Raw genomic sequence first — 20,694 nt, 5'->3', positions numbered from 1 at the left:
GACACAGGAATTTGAAATGTATCTAAAAATCTTTGCAAAATGACACCTTTTATTGGCTAACTAAAAACTTGAGTTGCCTCGAAAAGGTGTCATTTTGCTTGGCTTTTCTCCACATTTATAATGGCTAACACGGTACAACAACCTAGTTATAAAAATCTTTGGAAGACAGTAAACTGCTCTCATTATTTAATAATTGTGCAACTAGCCAAATGTTATTATTAAACCATGAGTTCAAAAATAAACTTATTCCTATACTTAATATCCATGCTGTTTCAAATATAACATCTATGAGGAGAAAATACATGTTTATAAATGAAACATCCAAGACAACAACACCTTCTTGAGAAAACTTGAATCAGGATTAGAAAATGCATCATGAATAGTAATAGTAATAGTATCTGATATTTTAAAAGATGGGCAATTAAGATGTTCGTTAAGATGTAATCTTTACGTAAACTCCCACACGATTTGATTTGCTCCAAGCCTTTTATTAGCTGCAGCAGGGACTGTTCTTGAAAGTTGATGCGAACTGTGCCGCAGAACTGATTGTTTGCCCGGCTACTTCTAATAAAGTTTGTTGTATTTCTTTTCCTGTCGACACGGGTTTATTTCCGCTTCCGTCGTCTATATCGCTAGTGACTCGAACGGCGCCATTTTCTTATATGCCGTCGAGTTGTCGTGCGTGTCTTACTGTAGCCTCACGAGTTATTTTATCTTAACCCTTTTCTGTTTTTATTGTGAAGATGGGCAGGAAGAAGAAGAAGCAGATGAAACCTTGGTGTTGGTATCCTTTTGTGAAGAAATACGTTTTATGATTAGTTTATTTTGATTTTAGTGAAATGGGCGGAAGGCCGCCATTATGTATCGTCAGGTAAATAGGCGGCGGACAAAAAGCCTGCGTCATTAAGTAAAGCTGTATACAAACGGGTGAATTTTGTTTAGCTTATAATATTATTTTATTCTGTGGTCATAAAAACTATGCAGCAAAGCTAGAAAACTTTCAAAATATGTACAATTTTATGCTTTCATAGTGAAAACGGGCCTGAGAGATTTGCAAGATGTTAGTTAACATTGAAGATATCTGAAGACTTTCATCCAAGGCTAAAAGTGGACTTATACTTTCGTATAAAAACAAAACTCCGTGTTGTCGACCATTACTCGGTTATTACGCTCCACCAGCTTGAGCCATCGACAAAGGATGCGTTTAATCTGCCATTATCCTGCCAAATGTACCTTCTGTGTGCAGTTGACCTAAACTCTTTTTACACAGATTAATTCGCCTATAATCAGTCTTACTGGCCGGTTTATTAAATGTTATGTTCGAGTTTACATTATGTACATCACTGTGCACGTTGAAAGTGCAGACTGTCATGACACGGCTGAAATTCGAATGTTTTCCTGGAGTTGCTCGATTTCCACTCGAGTAGAAAGCTCTGTTTAGCTTAATGTGCGATTCCAGGTTGCCCTGGCGTATCTCGTGGGAGTGAATGGCCATGCGATTGACTGTTCGGTTTTAAATCCTGACATATTTCTGAAAACTCTCGTCTCCACGTCCTTAAATTGGAATACATAGTTTTCAGTGAAATGGGGGAAAAAGATGGTCGGTTTGAGTATTATTGTATTTTAGACTCGCTGGATTAGAGGGTCGATTGTGGGGGTCAGTTGAAAGTGCATGATTTTTGGATTTTGCCAACCCTGGATATCGAGCTGTTTTGTTGTGCGGTGAGTTCGGCAACACACCGTAGCAGTGCATGCTCCCAACCTGACCTGTGTTAGTCGCAGAGAAAACATCTTCATTGTTGAGTATGATTAAATTCCTTGAAATGTGTAAAAGTAGATGGTTGGGAGTTTTTGAAATTTCATCTCAATTCCTGCTCCCTTGTCTCTAGAAATTAATCTTACACAAACATTGTCTGTGTATATTTTCAAGTTGGTGTGCAATTTATTGAGATTGGAGAAGTTAGTAGGGGTACCTATATTTATCATTTATCAGAACCCAAAATAAATTCTTTAATAAACATGTTATCAGTTCTTGTTTAGTTAATTTATTATCTTATGACAGTGAACAGGGGCAGTTTAATTTATTATCTTATGACAGTGAACAGGGGCAGTTCTTATGTTCTTAGTTCTTATTTTATTATGCACAAGTTACCATTCTGAAATGTGCTCATCCACTAGTGTAGAAGACAGTTCACAAAGTATCCACGTTTTTTCTAAATATCTATTTCAAGAAAATTAACAAGTTTGTAGTGCAATATTATACTAGGTTGTCAACTGTAAAATGTATTTTGCAATGCTCTGCATGCCAAATTATGGCTGTAACGTATTGTTAAATTTAGGATTTTCTTTTGTTTTATCTGTTGAGATTAGGTTAATTAAAACACAAAGTTCAGTTAAAAATAAATACAGAATACTGTGAAAATTCAAATAAAACACATTTTAATTTGACTAGTAATGAGACATTAAACAGTTCTTGTATTCTTTGCTATAATGTATGGTTTGTGTTTTAAATTAATGTTTTAACTGTTTGTCCAGATTTTTGTGCTTTACTTTTATTATTAAATTAACTGTTCATAATGAAAAGTGACATGATGCATTTTTAAAAGTAAAAATAACAAGTTTCAATGTGTTCTATCCCTCTTTTTTGTGCATAAAACATTAGGTCATTCTTTACTGCTAAAAGGCTTTTCACTGCTCTGGGGATTATACATGTGAAAGCTTAAATTACAACTTCTTATAACAAAGATTGCTAGCTTTTAATTAGTGAATACAGTTTAATTAGGAGAATGAGCATGTGAACAAAGTTTCAGCATGTTCATTTCATTACCAATATTTTTAAAATTACTGTGTGCCTTGTACCTTGCATTCCATCTTGCTTTAAAATCTAAAAATGCACTATAGTTCTTTCAAATTTAATTTTGTTAGATTTATTAAATCCTGTCTTCTTCAAAATAAAGATTTGAGCCATTTTCTACAAATATGAACAAAACATTACTGTGTAGTGCCTTGCTTTGGTTTTTATATTGTGGCCTAAATTAAATTTCAATCCCTGCATTAGAGCCATAACTTAAAGTTTTGGTGACACATTTCTCCCCAACTAAGCGTTATTTGCAGCTTTTTCTTTCTGCATTTTTTTTTAATTTTTAAGCTTTGTACATGTGTTTTGTTTTAAATTGAAATTGTAGACCGCTAAAAAGGTTCATTTTTGTTCTTCCAAAGTTTTTTTCTCTTTGTCATTAACCTTAACTCAGTAATTTTAGGTATTGCAACAGAGACTTTGATGATGAAAAAATTTTGATTCAGCACCAGAAAGCCAAACACTTTAAATGCCACATTTGTCATAAAAAGTTGTATACGGGTCCTGGTTTGGCTATACATTGCATGCAGGTATGCAAGACCAATTTTTTCTGTTTTGAATTAATATTTGTAAGATTTGTAGATTTTCTCTCACACAACATTTATTTAACCCTTCAAACATTTTTCATAGACAAGTTGCAACAGAAGTTTCAGATTGTTGTGATTTAAATATATTACAAATACATCTTCAGCTACAGCATTTTTCTCTTCAGTGTTGTTGGTGGCCTGATAGTGTAGTAATGCCTCTGCATTAGGACAGTAGTTTCAGCATCAATCATAGTCAGTGTCTATTTGTAGTTTGCAAGTTTTATCTGAGTATTTTGTTTATTTCCTTAGGTACACAAAGAAACTATAGATGGTGTTCCCAATGCAATACCTGGCAGGACAGACATAGAGTTGGAAATCTATGGCATGGAAGGCATTCCAGAAAAAGATATGGAAGAAAGAAGACGACTACTGGAACAGAAGACGGCAGGTAATGTTTGAGATTGGGATTTTTTTTCTGCTTTTAGGTGATCCTGACTGAGGAAGAGGATGGCAAAGAAGTGGGATAGTCAGAGAGATGCAGAAGTAGGCAAGAGTATAAGGAGATAAGGCGCAAGGTGAAGAGAGAGGTGGCGAAGGCTAAAGAAAAGGCGTATGATGAGTTGTATGACAGGTTGAACACTAAGGAGGGAGAAAAGGACCTATACCGATTGGCTAGACATAGGGACCGAGCTGGAAAAAATGTGCAGCAGGTTAGGGTGATAAAGGATAAAGATGGAAACATACTTGCAAGCAAGGAGAGTGTGTTGAGCAGATGGAAAGTGTACTTTGAGAGGCTGATGAATGAAGAGAACGAGAGAGAGGTTGGATGATGTGGAGATAGTGAATCATCAAGTGCAACGAATTAGCAAGGAGGAAGTAAGGACAGCTATAAAGAGGATGAAAAATGGAAAGGCCGCTGCTCCAGATGACATACCTATGGAAGCATAGAGGTGTTTAGGAGAGATGGCAGTGGAGTTTCTAACCAGATTGTTTAATGGAATCTTGGAAAGTGAGAGTATGCCTGAGGAGTGGAGAAGAAGGGTACTGGTGCTGATATTAAAGAATAAGGGGGATGTGCAGGACTGCAGTAACTTCAGGGGAATAAAATTGATGAGCCACAACATGAAGTTATGGGAAAGAGTAGTGGAAGCTAGGTTAAGAAGTGAGGTGATAATTAGTGAGCAGCAGTATGGTTTCATGCCAAGAAAGAGCACCATAGATACAATATTTGTTCTAAGGATGTTGATGGAGAAGTTAAGAGAAGGCCAGAAGGAGTTGCATTGCGTCTTTGTGGACCTGGAAAAAAGCATATGACAGGGTGCCTCGAAAGGAGCTGTGGTATTGTATGAGGAAGTTGGGAGTGGCAGAGAAGTATGTAAGAGTTGTACAGGATATGTACGAGCGAAGTGTGACAGTGGTGAGGTCTGCAGTAGGAATGACAGCTGCATTCAAGTTGGAGGTGAGATTACATCAGGGATCGGCTCTGAGCCCTTTATTTGCAGTGGTGATGGAGACGAGATTAGCCAGGAGTCCCCGTGGGCTATAATGTTTGCTGATGACATTGTGATCTGTAGTGAGAGTAGGGAACAGGCCGAGGAAACCCTGGAGAGGTGGAGATATGCTCTAGATGGGAGAGGAATGAAGGTCAGTAGAAACAACATAATATATGTGTGTAAATGAGAGGGAGGTCAGTGGAATGGTGAGGATGCAGGGAGTAGAGCTGGGGAAAGTGGATGAGTTTAAATATTTGGGATCAACAGTACAGAGTAACGGCATTTGTGGAAGAGAGGTGAAAATGAGAGTGCAGGCAGAGTGGAATGGGTGGAGAAGAGTGTCAGGAGTGATTTGTGACAGACGGGCATCAGCAAGAGTGAAAGGGAAGGTCTACAGTAGTGAGACCAGCTATGTTACATGGGCTGGAGATGGTGGCACTGACCAGAAAGCAGGAGACAGAGCTGGAGGTGGCAGAGTTAAAAATGCTAAGATTTACATTGGGCATTACAAGGATGAACAGAATTTAAAATGAGTATATTAGAGGGTCCGCTCAAGTTGGACGGTTGGGAGACAGACAGAGGCGAGATTGCGTTGGTTTGGACATGTGCAGAGGAGAGATGCTGGCTATATTGGGAGAAGGATGCTAAGGATAGAGCTGCCAGGGAAGAGGAAAAGAGGAAGGCCTAAGCGAAGGTTTATGGATGTGGTGAGAGAGGGACATGCAGGTGATGGGTGTAACAGAACAAGATGCAGAGGACAGAAAGATATGGAAGATGATGATCCGCTGTGGCAACCCCTAATGAGAGCAACCGAAAGAAGTAGAGGAGGTGATCCTGACTGACCTTGTATATACATGCGTCGATTTACAGATGACTGGATTGAGACGATTTGTACTTACAGCTGAGGGCCATAGGAAAACAATAGGATGGTGTTCTAGAATATGTCTTTAGTGGCCACGGTAATCTTTTCTTTATTATTTCACATGCTTTGATATGTTTTCTGACTTTTGGAGGACGCTGTTAAGGTTTGTTTAGATCTGAGCTGCTCCGCATGGCCAATTCTTGTGAATTAATCCATGATGACTTTGTTACACTCAGTGTTTCTCAACCTTGTATAGTCCTGCAACTCAGTTTTGCCTTTAAATTTATTGCCAGCCCACTAGTAGCAATTGTAAACTGCCCCCTTGGTGTAATGAGGGTGATTGGGCTGGTGGTCTTGGTGAAATAAGCTTACTTAAAAACCTAGAAACATTGCACAACGCTGATAATCGCTTAGGTGAACCACTTGCAAACTGACTGCAATCTGCGCTCTAGTGGTTGAGAAACACTTTGTTATACAGACCTACCATGCAGACACTAAGAGTCAGATTTGTTTGTTCTAATCTGCACCAGCAGTAAAAGTATGTGTACCAGTAACTTGCACCAGACCCACTCAGCTGTGACTGATATACCACCTAATGGCTGGTCCCAAATGGAGCGCTGTAAGTCGGCGCATGATTGTGGTTGGTTTTATTTTTTTTTAAGCATGCCTGCATTTTTTTAACAATTTATAGGATCTAATTTTTATTAACAGCAGAAAGTCAAAAAAAGAAGCAGAATAATCAAGATGATTCAGATTATGATGATGACGATGATGAGCCAGGGCCGTCCTTCCAGCAAGCTCCTGTACAACCTCAGCCTGGGTTCATTCCTCCAATGACACAACCAGGCATGCCACCAGTCCACGGTAACCCAGGAATGCCTCCTGGCAGCTTTTCAGGTAATTGATATGTTCACATCCCAGCTGGTTTAGTAAGGACATTTAGGTTGTGCATGTGTAAACAAGATTTGACAGCTCTTGGAGTGCATCATAGATGTACAGCTAGGTCCATCATTATTTGAAGAGTGAAACACAGAGCCAAAATTATGAAAATTGTATCACCACAAAGGATTTAAAAAAGAAGCAATCAAGATGTGATTGAAGTGTAGACTTGTAATTTAAAGTATTTAACAAAAACGTTGTATAAGCTGTTTAGAAGAGATGGCCATTTTTATATGTGGTTGCCCCATATTCATGGGTTCAAAAGTATTTGGGCAAACTAACAATCATTATTCTACTGATCATTTTCAATACTTGGTTGCAAATCCTTTTGCTTTTGGCAGTAATCATATCAATAAAAACATTAGTGACCCTTTTCTATTGGCAGTCACGCATGCCTGTACCACAGGGGTGCCCACAGTTTTTCAGCTTGCGAGCTACATTTAAAATGACCAGGTCTAAATGATCTACCTACATTAAAAATGGTGTGTGTGTGTATACATATAGATATATATAGATAGATATATATATATATATAGATAGAGATATATAGAGATATAGATATATATAGTAAGTAATCCCGCCTCGATCGCGGGGGTTGCATTCCAGACCCAACCGTGATAGGTGAAAATCCGCGAAGTAGAAACCATATGTTTGTATGGTTATTTTTTATATATTTTAAGCCCTTATAAACTCTCCCACACTGTTTATAAATATTCCCTGCACAGTTATACAGCATAATCCCTTTGTATTCTCTTAGATATTAGGTAAGATTCATTGAAATTATGTATGTAAACACAGTTTATATACAGTAAAACCCAAATATTACTTTAAAGATATCGAGTGTCTCAGATATCGCATATGTTACAGCCATTACAATAGACAGGCCACCAGCAATAAATACGTACAATGCAAGAAAAATTGTATACAGTAAATGTGTACACAGTGACACTAAACGAACGTACATGTACTAAGTACTGTAAGTAGAAAATTAATTATGGTCACTCATCAACAATGACACGACGACTTGTCCGGTAACGATGAGTATAATTTTACTGCACAACAAAGGAGAGCGTTACAGCCCTTCTAAAGGATCCACTTTAGGCAACAGTGTAGCACGGCCGTTATTCTTCAGTCCAGATCCCTATAGCAGATTCCATCCAGACTACTGCCTTACATCCTCTTACAACTCATTTTGCACCCTGGTTAAAAGGACACTGCGGCCGTAGATCTTATATTCCTTTCCTACTTTTTAAATAAAAAGAATCGTAGCCTCATTGATGCTGTAATGGCGTCCTACAGCTTTTCCCTTCCTTCAGCAAATCCAAACGTTTACTTTTCGGCAATCGTTAACATCTTCCGTTGGTGCTTGGGCACAGACCCAGTAGCAGGAGCAGATTGTTTTGTAGCCTTAATGAAGGGCTTGACTATGCACAAAGATAAACACAAAAGTTAACTCTTTACACAGAGAAACACGTTGATGCTGAATGAGCAAGACGAGACTTCCTGGTTAACACTGCATTCAGCACACAGGAACTTAACTGCGTGCTCTGATTGGTTAGTTTCTCAGCCATCCGCCAATAGCATCCCTTGTATGAAATCAACTGGGCAAACCAACTGAGGAAGCATGTACAGGAAGTAAAAAGACCCATTGTCCGCAGAACCCGCGAAGCAGCGAAAAATCTGTTATATATTTAGTTATGCTTACATATAAAATCTGCGATAGAGTGAAGACGTGAAAGTCAAAGCACGATATAGTGAGGGATTACTATATATATATATATATAAAATATGTATGTGTGTGTATACACTCGCCTAAAGGATTATTAGGAACACCATACTAATACGGTGTTTGACCCCGTTTTGCCTTCAGAACTGCCTTAATTCTACGTGGCATTGATTCAACAAGGTGCTGAAAGCATTCTTTAGAAATGTTGGCACATATTGATAGGATAGCATCTTGCAGTTGATGGAGATTTGTGGGATACACATCCAGGGCAAGCTCCCGTTCCACCACATCCCAAAGATGCTCTATTGGGTTGAGATCTGGTGACTGTGGGGGCCATTTTAGTACAGTGAACTCAGTCATGTTCAAGAAACCAGTTTGAAATGATTCGAGCTTTGTGACATGGTGCATTATCCTGCTGGAAGTAGCCATCAGAGGATGGGTACATGGTGGTCATGAAGGGATGGACATGGTCAGAAACAATGCTCAGGTAGCCCGTGGCATTTAAACGATGCCCAATTGGCACTAAGGGGCCTAAAGTGTGCCAAGAAAACATCCCCCACACCATTACACCACCACCACCAGCCTGCACAGTGGTAACAAGGCATGATGGATCCATGTTCTCATTCTGTTTACGCCAAATTCTGACTCTACCATTTGAATGTCTCAACAGAAATCGAGAGTCATCAGACCAGGCAACATTTTTCCAGTCTTCAACGCTCCAATTTTGGTGAGCTTGTGCAAATTGTAGCCTCTTTTTCCTATTTGTAGTGGAGATGAGTGGTACCCGGTGGGGTCTTCTGCTGTTGTAGCCCATCCGCCCCAAGGTTGTGCGTGTTGTGGCTTCACAAATGCTTTGCTGCATACATCGGTTGTAACGAGTGGTTATTTCAGTCAAAGTTGCTCTTCTATCAGCTTGAATCAGTCGGCCCATTCTCCTCTGACCTCTAGCATCAACAAGGCATTTTCGCCAACCAAACTGCCGCATACTGGATGTTTTTCCCTTTTCACACCATTCTTTGTAAACCCAAGCAATGGTTGTGCGTGAAAATCCCAGTAGCTGAGCAGATTGTGAAATACTCAGACCGGCCCGTCTGGCACCAAAAAACCATGCCACGCTCAAAATTGCTTAAATCACCTTTCTTTCCCATTCTGACATTCAGTTTGGAGTTCAAGAGATTGTCTTGACCAGGACCACACCCCTAAATGCATTGAAGCAACTGCCATTTGATTGGTTGATTAGATAATTGCATTAATGAGAAATTGAACAGGTGTTCCTAGGGCTGTTCGATATAACGATATATATCGGATGACAATATGAAAACGTCTATCGCTCCTCATTACGCTATCGTTTGTTTCGTGGTGTCGCAAAATAAACTGTTTACGGTAATATTTTTTTCATTGTTTTGATGGCCACCACGTGGATGCAGACACACTAGCATGGCTGATGAAGACGAGGCAACACCAGGTAGCTCCACACAGAAGGACCTTGTTCCTAAACGAGGGGCTACCTCTGTAGTATGGAGATGGTTTGGATTTGAAGAGTCTGACACGGACCAGAAAACGGTACTGTGCAAATTATGCTGCAAACCGATCGCTACCACAGACTCCAACACGACAAACCTCTTCTACCACCTCCGCAAAAAGCACGTGAGCGAGCATGCAGAGAGTTTACAACTGAGAGGCAGGCCACGTAGGATATTACAGTTGTAAAAGGTACTATTTAAACGAGCATGTTAAAAGCTTGGAAGATTAATTGCTACCAAAACAATTTGCTTAAGGCATAATTTTCCCTGCAGAGTTTGCTGTCAGCGTTAATCTTGTTAAAATTACTGTAGCGTCTTCCAGACGTAATGACGATCCGAGACGGTCACTTGGTTAGTTCCCTCTTTATTAAACACAAACAAAAAAAATGGTTGCTGTTGGCCACAACCACGCCGAACAGACAGCAATCCAAAACAAACTCTCTTAGCTAGGGGCGACAATATCGTCGTCCACTCCTCCTTTTTCACAGCGCTTCCACCTGTGAATCATACACCGCGGATCGCCCCGTGCTTGGGGCTGGACGGCATCAACACGTTAGCGCCGTCCAGTCCCACGCACGGGGCGATCAGCTGTAACTCGTTAACGGAGATTTGCCACACTACGATGTGCAAATTAACATTTTACTAGAATGTAGCCTAAAAAATATTATTTAATATTATATATTTAATATATTTTTGTCGTAAGCCTTATTGATGCTACCGTTTGAAGTACAATGTTTACATTTGGTTTTGACAGTTAATGTTAGACTTGTATTTATTTTGTTTAAAGGGTTTATTGGCCTTATATAGTTTAGTTGTTAGTGCTTTGATCCTTTTATATTTAATATATGTTGTGAGAGTTATTGCTGCTACAGTTCACATTTTGTTTATGTCAGGCATTTTATATAGCAGTATTTTATATTGGGCCTTTAGTAATTTGTTTTTGAAAAGTGTTTTATATTTGATACATTAACATTTTATGTTTACATTCTAAGTCAAACATTTGCTCAAATGTTCTAAATAAAAGAACAGAAATAATTACAAGTTGAGTACTTCTCATTTTTGATTTTTTTAATTTAAATGAAAAAATGGAGTGGTGATTATATAAACTATTCACTGAATACAAAGAAAATGTACTATATCGGGATATGAAATGAAATATCGGGATATAAGATTTTGGTCATATCGCACAGCCCTAGGTGTTCCTAATAATCCTTTAGGTGAGTGTATGTATATGTGTTCAATACATTTATGGTCACTACAGTATTTGTATTTAATAATTGTCATATGGGAAAAGGCTGACGGCATAAATAAGTAGAGCCGAATAATGCAGTCAAGGAGCTTTTGAATTCAGCCGAGTGAAAAATAACGTCTGTCCGATTAACTGGGATTTTAGTTCCCTTTTCTCTTTCTCAGATCGCTTTTTGGATGCACGTTAGTTACATAGTTTTTATGAACAGTTCGAAAATGCCTTTCCACATTTTCCTTGTTTTGGAATAACAATGATAGACCAGACAACGCACTTCGATTGTGACATTGTGAGAAAAAAATTCCTCTTCCAATTCCACACCCAGCCCATACCCTCCCCAAGCAAATGTTTTTTTAAAATCCCTTCTTTAGTCGATATAAATTGGAAAGTTAACTAGATCACAGCCGGAGTTTTGCAGTAGCTCGCGCGTGTGTTAGAAGAGATCTCAGACTGGCCACTCTGTATGTCAATCAAGTGGCAAATGCCATAGGGAGGATATGATAGACTAACGTTTAAAAAAAAAAAAAAATATATTATTTTAATGCAACGCGACCTACCTGCACTACCTTTGTGATCTACCGGTTGATCGCGATCGACCCATTGGGCACCCCTGCTCTACCATGTCACAGATGATGTGGTATGCTATAGATAATCAGCTGTTCCTTCTCCATATTCTTCTGTCAATCGTTCTGGTAGATATTGATCTTAATGTCACATGTCCAAAGAAAACTGTTCCAAAACTAAAATAATTTTTGTTAAACATTTTCTGGAAAAGTCGAATCTGTCTTTCATATGCTTGAGGATCACCTATGATTTGCAACTTGTGGTAAACCCTCTGTACAGTATTTACTTTCTTGAAATTTGGGGTGTGTGTTAGCTTTGTAAATTGCTGGAAGTCTGATTCTGAACAGAATTCAGTTGATTTTTACTCTTCTTACCACCCAGTATTTTACCATTAAACTTACAGCTTTGTGTAGGGGAAGTCAACTGCTGAACATATTTTTCAGGGGTGGCTGGAATGGTTTTAGTGCTCCGGTCTAGTATATTTTAAGTGACGTCTTTCATTCTGCTAGTAAGAAGAGGTATTTTCAAAACAGTGCATGAAAAATGTGTATGAGAGCAGAGCTAAAGGAGCTGCATTCATATACACAGTTCATAACTTCAGTGCTTCTTACAGCATGGTACTTTTTGGTGATGGTGTTAAATTTAAGTATATTAGCAACTCAACACGATCATCTTATTGCAGCAACAGTTGGTTAAGTGTACTTTTTGTAAGTAAGATGATTGACTTGTAGGCAAGAACTTGGCAAGAAAGGGCCTGTTGATTAGCATTTCTTTTCTGCATTTTGAAACATTTGAAAAGCTACTTGTTCAGCTAGTGCATGTTAACAGTTTCCAACATTTTTTTGTCATACTGGCTGATGGTGATTTTTTTTTTTTGTTTGTTTATTTAGAGCACTTTCATTTTATCCTTCAAACATGTTACTGTTTTAATACAAAAGGTTAAAACCACATTGGCAGTTCTTTTCCCAAACATCTCCAGAAGCACAATTAAAAGTGCAATATAAAAAAAAAAGGTTACAGCTCAGTGATCAAGATGATAACAAGACACCATGGGAACCTCTGTACTAGATAGACAATTTTTACAAAGCGAGTATAAAATATTACATACCAGTGTAAACAGTAGTATGGCTAGCAAGATGATAATACAAGCTGTTACAGGTAGAAGTAGATCATTGCAAATGGACAAATGGGGATATCTTATTACTCAGAAGCAGCAATTTCTTTTGTGTAGTTGTAGTTCTGTAAACTTGTAAATATTTACGTTTTCAGGGGTTTTCATGTTTGGTGATCAGGGTGAGTTTCATTAAAGTTCTTTATTAGCATACTATGTCATTGACAGTATTTATCAGTGATATTTAGTATATCGTTGGTTTTTCGACATATTTCACTTATTTTACTTTTGGCTGTTTTTTTATTTTTTTTATTTTTTCCTGCAGGAATGCCTCCTATGATGCCAGGAGTTCCTCCTATGATGCCTGGAATGCCACCAGTAATGCCAGGAATGCCTCCAGGGTATGATTGACTTTTGTTGTATATAGCTACCATGTATTGGGTGGTGAAATGTCGAGGTTTTCCTTGCTGTTTATCATAATGTTGCCTCTTAAGCTCAGAATGCTTTTATTTTGCAGTATGATGCCAATGGGAGGTATGATGCCACCTGGACCGGGAATGCCACCAATGATGCCAGGCATGCCCCCTGGTGAGTTTTAAATCGTTGTTTTTAAGTTTTTATTTGCATAGTAATTATTTTAATTATAGTTTAATTTTATGGATTCCTTCTCAGCCTGGTTCATGATGGATGTGTCAACGTTAAAATACCATGTAGTGACCTGCAATAAGCTACCAGTTGTGAAAATACCATTGGGAGTTTGTGTTTGAGTTTTGCTGTATAGTTTGTGTTTGAACATTTCCTTTTTGTTTGTTTCCTTGTCATCTAGGTATGCCTCCACCTGTTGGGCCACGTCCAGGTTTGCCTCATATAACGCAGGCTCCTCCAGTCACTGCACCGGCTATGCTTAATGGTCCAGCAATGCCTGTGGCCACAGTGTCAAGTCCACAGCCACCCATTACAAAGCCCTTGTTTCCTAGTGCAGGACAAGTATGCGTTTCAGTTATTCTTTCCACATGTGCATTTCTTTGCAGAATAGATGTTGAAATTGGAAAGAACTGCATTTTAATACAAATCTTCAGTATTGAATTTGAATATTTGGCACATCGCAATATTTAGTTAGATGCCGTCTGGAATTTTGAGAGCTGGAGTTTACATCTTTTATAAATAGGCTAGTTAAAATATACCTATAGCAGTGGCTAACAGTCGGCAGACTTGGAACACTGTAGACACTTCACTGGTTTTGTTATTTAGATATTCACTGTTTGCTCTTTCTTTATGCTACAGATGGGGACTCATGTTCCAAGCACAAGTACAACCTCATCCAGTGCAGACAGTCTGTCACCGTCTTCTAAACCTCTGTTTCCTAGCACAGCACAAGTACGCAGGAGTTTGCAGATAAATTCTAGTTGATCTTCAGTGGCATGAAAAAATTAGATGTCCGCTTTTCATCTTCAGTTTACAAATGTGATGCATATGTTCAGTATGATTTAATGCATCGCATTACAAAAATGAAAATTTTAAAATCTAGAGAATTTCAGAAATGTTTCTACATTCTGAACAATTTGATTATAAATATTTATGGAATACCTCATCCTTCATTGTTTGTTTGAGGTGATTTTCTGCATGATGCTAGGAGGTAGAAGTCAATACAAATCTGTGACATTATTTGTCCATTTTTCAAAATGAAGTTCTGTAGCTTTACTTTGGAAAGATGTCCTGTCAATGAAACCTATCAAAGTGCATAGATTTGTATTGAACTTCCCAATGTCCTGTTGTAATCTCTGCTGTGCTCCTTTTAAGCAAGACCATTAGCTGCGTGGTGTGTTTTTTTTAATGGGTTAAAAACAATTAGTAATGTTTGCTTTAGTGCATCTATAATGCCGTATAAAGCATGACTGACTGTGTGATATTAGTTTGGTTACCCCCTTGCTACTGATACCTTAAAGCTTCATTTCTTTTTGGACTGTATTCCTTTTGATTCTTTTTTTTTTTTCTTTTCTTTTCCAGACTCCGCAGGCTGTGCCAGGACCACTTGGTACTGATTTCAAGCCCCTTAGCACACCTGCAACTTCTGCAGAACCTCCTAAACCAACATTCCCAGCATACACTCAGTCAACTGCTTCAACCACTAATGCCACTAACAGCACTGTAACTAAACCATCCGCGACTGTCACAAGTAAGCCAGCTACCCTCACTACAGCGAGTGCAACTAGTAAGTTGATCCACCCTGATGAGGATATCTCATTGGTAAGTTTTTATATAGATCTTTGATTTTTCAACAGTAAGTAATTGCCAGTGTCAGTAGAGTGTTAGTTGTTGACTTTATTCTTCTGAATGTCTTATCAATAATTTATTCTTCAGGCAAGTAAGCTCCTTTGTTCCTGTTTTGTCTTACAGGAAGAGAGGCGAGCACAGTTGCCAAAATACCAGCGAAATCTTCCAAGACAAGGGCAGCAGTCCATTAGTGCTCCCCCTGTGGGGCCAATGGGAAGCATGATTCCGCCACAGCAAGGAATGCCTCCCCAGCAGCCAGGAATTAGGCACTCTATGCCCCCACATGGTAAGTGTTTTTTTTTTTTTTTGGATGTCTCATCTAAAGTAGCCTTTAGTATTTAAGGGATACTAGCAGTGCAAATCTTGCATATTCAAGTTTTTTAGTTTGCTTTTAGCCAATGTAAAATTTTAAACAAGCGTACAGTCTACTAAATGTATAGAGATCCCTTGTTTGTACCATTTCAAACAGTACTAATGTAATTTTTCCTCACTGTAAATAGATGCAATTATTATGGATGAGATTATTTGCAGCGTCTGACATTTTGAATTGATTCTGGATTAATTGTCTTTACTAATCTTTAACTATTGGTAGTATGCAATTTGATTTGAATTAGTCAGTATTTGTTTATACAAGATGTTGCTGTAGTAGTGGACTGATGGTACACACAATCCCTGACAGGGCCCAGTGGCCCCCACAGCCTGTTGAGGAAAGAAATCAAATAGAAGTGTGTCAGATTGAAATCTGGGGTTTGCAGTCAGCTATGACTTGATCAGGGAGATATTTTCCCATTTACTAGTACTAGTATGTGCAGGTACCCCATTAATCTTCACAGTTGACATTTCTAATGCTAGATTGTACAAAAAGGACTTCCAGACCGATAGACAGATACAGGATTCTTCCATTGGGAGACTATTAGAACTTTGGCTGCTATTGTGGCCCATTTGAATAATACACTGATTATGAAGGGAAAGATAGAAGAGAAATCTAACGGACGTATAGTGGAAGGAGAGCAAGGAATAGACATAAGGTGCAGGAGAGGGCGTTAGCACTTGAAGTCCAGAGAATATTAACTGTGGGACATTCCCAGAACATATGGAGAAAGGTGCTCTGTGGCACACTGATGGCAGAGTAAGTAAGGGACTGATCCCATCAGGAAATGCTTCCTAGGGTGGTGATAAACTCAGTGGACAATTTCATATTGGATATGTTGGTGGTTAATTTCTAGAAATGTTTAAAATGTTTTTAAAAATAGTATTCCAACGCAGTAGCTTTGATAAGGCAAGATCTCTGATCCATTTTTAAGTGACTGGGATAGATGTACTGTAGTTATGGAGCCATGAAGTTGAGAATACAGGACAAATGCGTTTAGTGGAACACGAGGGTGAGCAAAAGAAATCAAATAATGGGAAGCTGAGAAATGGGGTAGAAAAGCTTACTCCACACATCCTGAGATCAGATTTAACCTGTAAATAGAAAAACAAAGGAGGAACAGTGTATTCAACTTTATAAGCATAATGTGCAATGCCCAGATGCATCTTCGTTAGAATCTTTTGCAACAGTTAATGTGTATATTGTAAGTAACAAGTTTTGAGTTAAGGTGCATGTCATCTGATTGCCCTTTTTTTGCTGATATTTGTAAACTTCAGTTTTTTGACTGGCTTGTTTGTGATACTAAAATAACTTGCTTCAAAACCTTAAGAGAGATACCAAGACGTTACATCATGTGCTTTTTCTTTTTTTTCAATTACATATGTCCTTTATGCCTCATTTGTAAGCAGATAGTGTTCTGTTGGATCTTTTAATTCAGCATCTTGATATTCACGAACATAAAGGATAATGTACTAAATAACTGCGCCTTTTTTTTTTTTTTCTTTTCCTCCCTCCCTGTCTTTAGGACAATATGGCGGCCCTCCTCAGGGGATGCCAGGTTACATGCCTGGTGGGATGCCTCCCTATGGACAGGCACCTCCAATGGTTCCTCCATTTCAAGGTGGGCCACCCCGACCTCCAATGGGAATGAGACCTCCTGTTATGTCACAAGGAGGCCGTTATTGAAGCTGCTCCATCAGGAATAGGTTTGGAGATTAAAGCTTTTCTCATCTTGTGATGTGTTAGTATTCAAAAGTCCAGAACTAAGCCTTTGTGACATAATGAGAAAGAGAAACTACCTTCCTAAGATGAGGAGAAAGTTTGCAACGCATGGGACTTTGTTTTACATAACCTTTTTAATTAAAAAGGAATACACGCCATTGTTACAGATGATATACTGTGGCTTTTTTTTCTCCTCATGTTTCATTTAGGTATTTTAGAAGTGAAGTTTAGTAAATATGGTTACTCCAGCGCCTCCAAAATTTTACGAACATGAACATATCAACTTTAAAGGCAAGTTCTGTGCATTACATTGTTCTACAGAAAGTGAGGCCTTCACAGCACTTTATGTGCTGTTGGACCCTATGTCCCCAACACTGTTTGGTGAGGGCTTCAGTCTTAAGTCCCAGTATGTGTATGTTGCGTCTTAATGTGACAATTACATGTATTTAGAATTGTTTCCTGTTGCAGGCTCAATCTTTGACCACCAAGTAGGTCTTGTGATTTTCCTCCTGTACTGTTGTAAAATTTCTTGTAATAAAATGTGATCAAAACTTGATGCTGTTCTTTCATAATATGAGGAGGAGAGGAGAAGCCTCCATGAAAAGGTTTGTAATTAAGTCTTTGTTTTACTTTTTGACAGTCACAGCACCCACTTAGATCTTTTAAATCCCTTTAAAGTTTTGTTTGCTCACAAATGCTAGGTTTTACCAGCTTTTCTTTAGCATTTGTAACAAGCTGCCGTATGACTGTTGCTTTCCTTTGACAGACTGCACTCAATTAAATTGTCTAACTTGTTCATAAACATTTTAGTGTTCAAAAAAAGTAAAACATCATGCCTATTATGGGAATACACTTTCTTTATACAGACTTTCTCAGCTTGGTTACTTGCTTATTTTTACTTTGGCTGATGCCTTTTATCCAAATTGACTTTCACCATTTGAGATACAATTCTTGACATTTCTTTTGATTTTCCAATAAGTGACATAGTCATGGACACTCAGTGTCAGTAGCAGGATTTGAGCCTACAATCTGCATTAAACCACTACACCGCACTTGACATTTTGCAGAGAAGTATATGTATACATATACCAACTGAAATTGAGTAATCGTAATTTGTTTGGGCTGAAATTGCAGTTTTTGAAATTAAGACGTATATCTAACTGCAAACATTTTGCCCTTTGCATCTGCAGTTTGAAAGAAAAGGCTTGTAAAATAGATTCACTGTTAAATCAAGTCAAATTCTTGAGTTTTCATTACATAATGGAGCCTCCTTTTGTTTGACATTTAGTTTCAATATTTTTGGCCAGTATAGTTTAGAGAGAGACATTGTAGAGTAGGGATGGAGTAATTTGCTCTAAGCACTATTCATCAGATACACGTTATCTTTTAAGTTTATCATCCAATTTGCAGTTTTTAATTTTGATCCAGTGAGTTTTAGTAGTTTATTCATAATTTAATGATTTATTTTTGGAATAATATTCATTCTTGTTTATAAGCATTGATACTGGTATCCTTTGCATATGCTACACGTTTGCTAGTTCTCACTTTTGCTGCCATTTGCATTTTTGTGTTTTTTCTAATTAGAATTTTAGTCAGCTTGTATTTAACCTCCTTGGTGTTAACCCCGAAGCATCACTTGGGCTCGGAATTCTGTGTAATTTTGGTTAACTTTGAATCAAATTCGGGGTGGCGTTTAATGATCCGCTTTACAGTTTTAAGCCTGAATCACTTTCAGGACAGTATTTTGCTGCCTCCTAGCAGATTAAATGAATTCAGACTGTGAAACATCATGAATATTTTGTTGCATTTTGCCAGTTTAAGATAACTAGTCAATATTCATGAGTGGGGCTGGGCTTTCAGCCAAAGCACAATGGCTTGTTGCTGAGAAGCTGTAAAGTCTGTTTTAAAACCAACTGAAATGGTACCATTAGTTGAAACAATCAATAATAACAGTGTGAATTGGTCATTAGATGTTGATCATGACGCAGATTATATACGGCAATACAGCACTGTACAACTGAACTGCTGTGATATGCCTGGTGACTTGAGTCACGTAATACTGCTAAATGATTGTGATTAAATAGAACGACAAACTTCTAACCCCTAAGCACTGCTAATGCAGCAACCATCAATGTTTGCGTTGGAGATTGTGGAAGCCTCTTAAGCCTTGAGGTAGCGTACAATAACACATTGGGCATGTCGATTGTATGGATCAGGCCTTGACGTTCTACCCTCATGCTCAAGCAACAGAAAAAATACAAGAAAAGTGCACAAAGAATGACTTTTCACATTGGACTGTATATTGGCGACTGTTTTTGAAACATCACATGAAGGATGTGTACTAAATCTGCATCAGTACAGCAAACAGTGGACATAACTTTAAAACTGTATACTGATTTTTTTATCTACGTATTAATGTTATAGAAAAAAAATGTACTTTTTTTAAATGGGGTTAAACAACATTAAGGAGATTAATGCTTGGGAAGGCAATGCCTGCAGTGGCATCACAATTTTGCACAACACCAGTGGTTTGAAGTATGTGCATTTTTGTTTCTTCCTTCACCTGTGTTTTTATTTATTTTTTTTTTAAATTGAGTGGTCATGCTGATTTGTAATGGATCAGGTTTCAGTATTTTGACCTTCAGCTTACTTTCTTGCAGTTTGTTGCTCAAGTCACACATTCTTCTGTGTAGCTTATAATTTGCATGTGCTCAGTATATGAGCAACATTCATAATTGTATGTAAGACAATCGTTTCATTTAAATGTTCTAATTGAATTTTAATGAAGCCAGTATTTACATGATTTAAACTGTTCAAACACTTACTGAAATGTAATCTTTTGTAGATATAAAGGATGAAATCGGACAAATCCTTTTTTTTTCTTTCTTTCTTTTTTTTTTCTTTTTACACACTACCTATTATGATCTTGTAACTGCAGTACTTCAGTGAAAACAAATGCCTTTGTAGGGATGGTGGCTTTTTTGTACAAAGTAGTTTATTTTATTTTTGATTACAGCAGTAAGTCTGTTTGTGCATGGGAGGCAAGTGCACATATTTGATAGGATTGTGAATTTCATTCCAGCCAGGCCATTACTTTTTATTTGCTTTGACAGCATTGTCATTTGAAAAAGTGGATTTTCATCTTTCTGGCAGAGGCTGGAGGTTTTGTTTCCAGGTACAGTATCTTCATATTTGGAGCGATTAGTTTATTTTTGTCTGTCTCTCCTGGCCCTGCTGAAAAAGGCAGCTTTGTCTTTGTTTGGTAAAATATATTGACTTTGTACAAACCTTTTTAATAGAAATTGAGACCAAACCACTGAGAAAAATAGTTTTATCTTTTGTCTGTTCTCCCCCTAGTGATAAGGCTCTTCAAAAAATATGCAAGTTGGCTGTAATGTGCAAGGGCTGATTATTTACTTTCATTAAATTACTTGTTAGCCCATATCTTTACAAATTTGAAAGTGTTCCCTAATCATTAGT

General features: G+C 38.0%; 1 protein-coding gene across 6 annotated transcripts; it reads left to right on the top strand.

Annotated features, from left to right (window-relative positions):
* Positions 1 to 623: 623 nt before the first annotated feature.
* znf207b (zinc finger protein 207, b) lies at positions 624 to 17,768 on the top strand. Of its 6 annotated transcripts, none has more exons than XM_039740895.1 (12): positions 624 to 784; positions 3,261 to 3,387; positions 3,694 to 3,832; positions 6,454 to 6,636; positions 9,075 to 9,131; positions 13,174 to 13,249; positions 13,366 to 13,436; positions 13,675 to 13,835; positions 14,133 to 14,225; positions 14,856 to 15,095; positions 15,246 to 15,408; positions 17,018 to 17,178. In XM_039740895.1, exons 1-12 carry the CDS (start codon positions 744 to 746, stop codon positions 17,176 to 17,178), a joined length of 1,512 nt encoding a protein of 503 aa, XP_039596829.1. In that variant the 5' UTR covers positions 624 to 743. The 6 variants fall into 6 exon arrangements, with proteins under 6 accessions (XP_039596829.1, XP_039596828.1, XP_039596831.1 ...); XM_039740894.1 differs by having other exon boundaries at positions 625 to 784; positions 6,451 to 6,636; positions 17,018 to 17,768; XM_039740897.1 differs by lacking the exon at positions 9,075 to 9,131 and having other exon boundaries at positions 625 to 784.
* Positions 17,769 to 20,694: the final 2,926 nt, after the last annotated feature.

This window comes from Polypterus senegalus, chromosome 17, assembly GCF_016835505.1.
Source record: "Polypterus senegalus isolate Bchr_013 chromosome 17, ASM1683550v1, whole genome shotgun sequence".
In the NCBI taxonomy this organism is placed as follows: domain Eukaryota; kingdom Metazoa; phylum Chordata; class Cladistia; order Polypteriformes; family Polypteridae; genus Polypterus; species Polypterus senegalus.
The sequence above is the reverse complement of the archived record's forward strand: the minus strand, read 5'-3'. Positions and strand labels throughout refer to the sequence as shown.